Here is a 2,050-nt window from a genome sequence, read left to right as displayed (position 1 = left end):
CCCCAGGAAGCCGGAGAAGGGGATCCAGTACCTGATCGAGAGGGGGTTCCTGTCCGACACCCCCGTGGGCGTCGCCCACTTCATCCTGGAGCGCAAGGGGCTGAGCCGGCAGATGATCGGGGAGTTCCTGGGCAACCGGCAGAAGCAGTTCAACCGCGACGTCCTCGAGTACGGGGGGACGCCCCGGGCCGGGGGGGCGGGGGGGGGGGCACGGGGGGGGGGCGGGGGGGGCCCCGGGCCCATCCCCTGGCGCGGGGTCTCCCGGTGCAGCTGCGTGGTGGACGAGATGGATTTCTCGGGGATGGAGCTGGACGAGGCCCTGCGGAAGTTCCAGTCCCACATCCGGGTGCAGGGGGAGGCGCAGAAGGTCGAGCGCCTGATCGAGGCCTTCAGGTGAGGGGGGGCCCTGGTCCCCTGTCCCCATGTCCCCCTGTCCCCCTGTCCCCATGTCCCTGTGTCTCCATGTCCCTGTGTCCCATGTCCCTCTATTGCCATGTCCCTCTGTCCCCCTGTCCCCATGTCCCCCTGTCCTTGTGTCCCCTGTCCCTGTGTCCCTGTGTCCCTGTGTCCCCCTGTCCCTGTCCCTGTGTCCCCGTGTCCCCTGTCCCCATGTCCTCCTGTCTCTGTGTCCTCCTGTCCCACTCTCCTTGTGTCCCCTGTCCCTCTGTCCCCCTGTCCCCGTGTCCCCGTGTCCCTGTGTCCCCCTGTCCCCCTGTCCCCCTGTCCTGGTCCTGGGGGGGCCCCTGTGCCCCATCGTGTGCTCCCCATGGAGTCACCATGTTCCAGGTGACCCTGTGGACTGGGGGGGACACTGGGGGTGGTGACCCCCGCGGGACCAGGTGACGTTCTGGGTGACCCTGTGGGTCCAGAGGGGGCACTGGGGTTGATGGGCCCCATGGGACCAGTTCTAGGGGACCCTCCAGGCTGGGAGGACGTTGAGGGGGTGGCCCACCCTCTGGGTGACCCTACAGACCACAGCCCACGTTCTAGGTGACCCTATGGACTGGGGGGACATTGGGATGGTGCCATGGGGTGACGTTCCAGGTGACCCTGTGGATCAGGGAGGGGACACTGGGGGTGGTGGCCCATGTTCTAGGTGATCCTATGGACTGGAGGGATATTGGGGGTGTGGCCCACGTTCTAGGTAACCCTATAGACTGGAGGGACACTGGGGGTGTGGCCCATGTTCTAGATGACCCTACAGAGTGAGGGGACATTGGGGGTGTGTCCCTCATTCTAGGTGACCCTGTGGATCAAGGAGGGGACATTGGGGGTGGTGGCCCATGTTCTAGGTGACCCTATAGCCTGGTGTCACCTTGGGGTGCTGCTCCACCCTGGGGGTGCTCCCGGGCACCGTGGGGCACAGTGACCCTGTGGGGCAGCATGACCCCTTGGGGCAGTGTGACCCCTTGGGCACCATGACCCTGTGGGGCACCGTGACCCCGTGGGGCAGCGTGACCCTGTGGGGCACCATGACCCTATGGGGCACCGTGACCCCGTTGGGCACCATGACCCCGTGAGACACCGTGACCCCATGGGGCAGCGTGACCCCGTGACCCCCTGACCCCGCGCCCCCGTGGGGGTTGTGTCCCGCAGCCAGCGTTACTGCGTGTGCAACGCGGCCCTGCTGCGCCAGTTCCGCAACCCCGACACCATCTTCATCCTGGCCTTCGCCATCATCCTGCTCAACACCGACATGTACAGCCCCAGCGTCAAGGCCGAGCGCAAGATGAAGCTCGAGGACTTCATCAAGAACCTGCGGGGTGAGGCCACCACAGTCCTGCCGACGTCCCCTCCGTGTCCCCTCCGTGTCCCCTCGGCATCCCCTTGGTGTCCCCTTGGTGTCCCCTCAGCATCCCCCCATTGTCCCCTCGGTGTCCCCCCGGTGTCCCCTTGTCAGTGTCCCCTCACCATCCCCCCAGTGTCCCTTTGGCATCCCCCCAGTGTCCCCTCACCGCCCCCCTGGTGTCCCCCAGTGTCCCCCCAGCATCCCCTCGGTGTCCCCTTGGTGTCCCCCCATTGTCCCCTCGGTGTTCCCTCAGTGTCCCCT

The 2,050-nt window shown here is 66.7% G+C and overlaps 1 protein-coding gene across 1 annotated transcript; it reads left to right on the top strand.

Annotated features, from left to right (window-relative positions):
- Positions 1-6: 6 nt before the first annotated feature.
- LOC113941803 (IQ motif and SEC7 domain-containing protein 1-like) lies at positions 7-1,830 on the top strand (the record flags this gene model as incomplete). The annotated part of the gene is made up of 3 exons (XM_027632945.1): positions 7-168; positions 271-393; positions 1,597-1,830. Coding segments are annotated over 3 exons (519 nt in total), but the record flags the coding sequence as incomplete, so codon positions are not given.
- Between the last annotated feature and the right edge of the window lie 220 nt (positions 1,831-2,050).

The sequence above is a fragment of the Corapipo altera genome, unplaced genomic scaffold (genome assembly GCF_003945725.1).
Source record: "Corapipo altera isolate COAL_440 unplaced genomic scaffold, ASM394572v1 59347, whole genome shotgun sequence".
In the NCBI taxonomy this organism is placed as follows: Eukaryota; Metazoa; Chordata; class Aves; order Passeriformes; family Pipridae; genus Corapipo; species Corapipo altera.
This window is presented reverse-complemented; position numbering and strand designations above follow the sequence as displayed.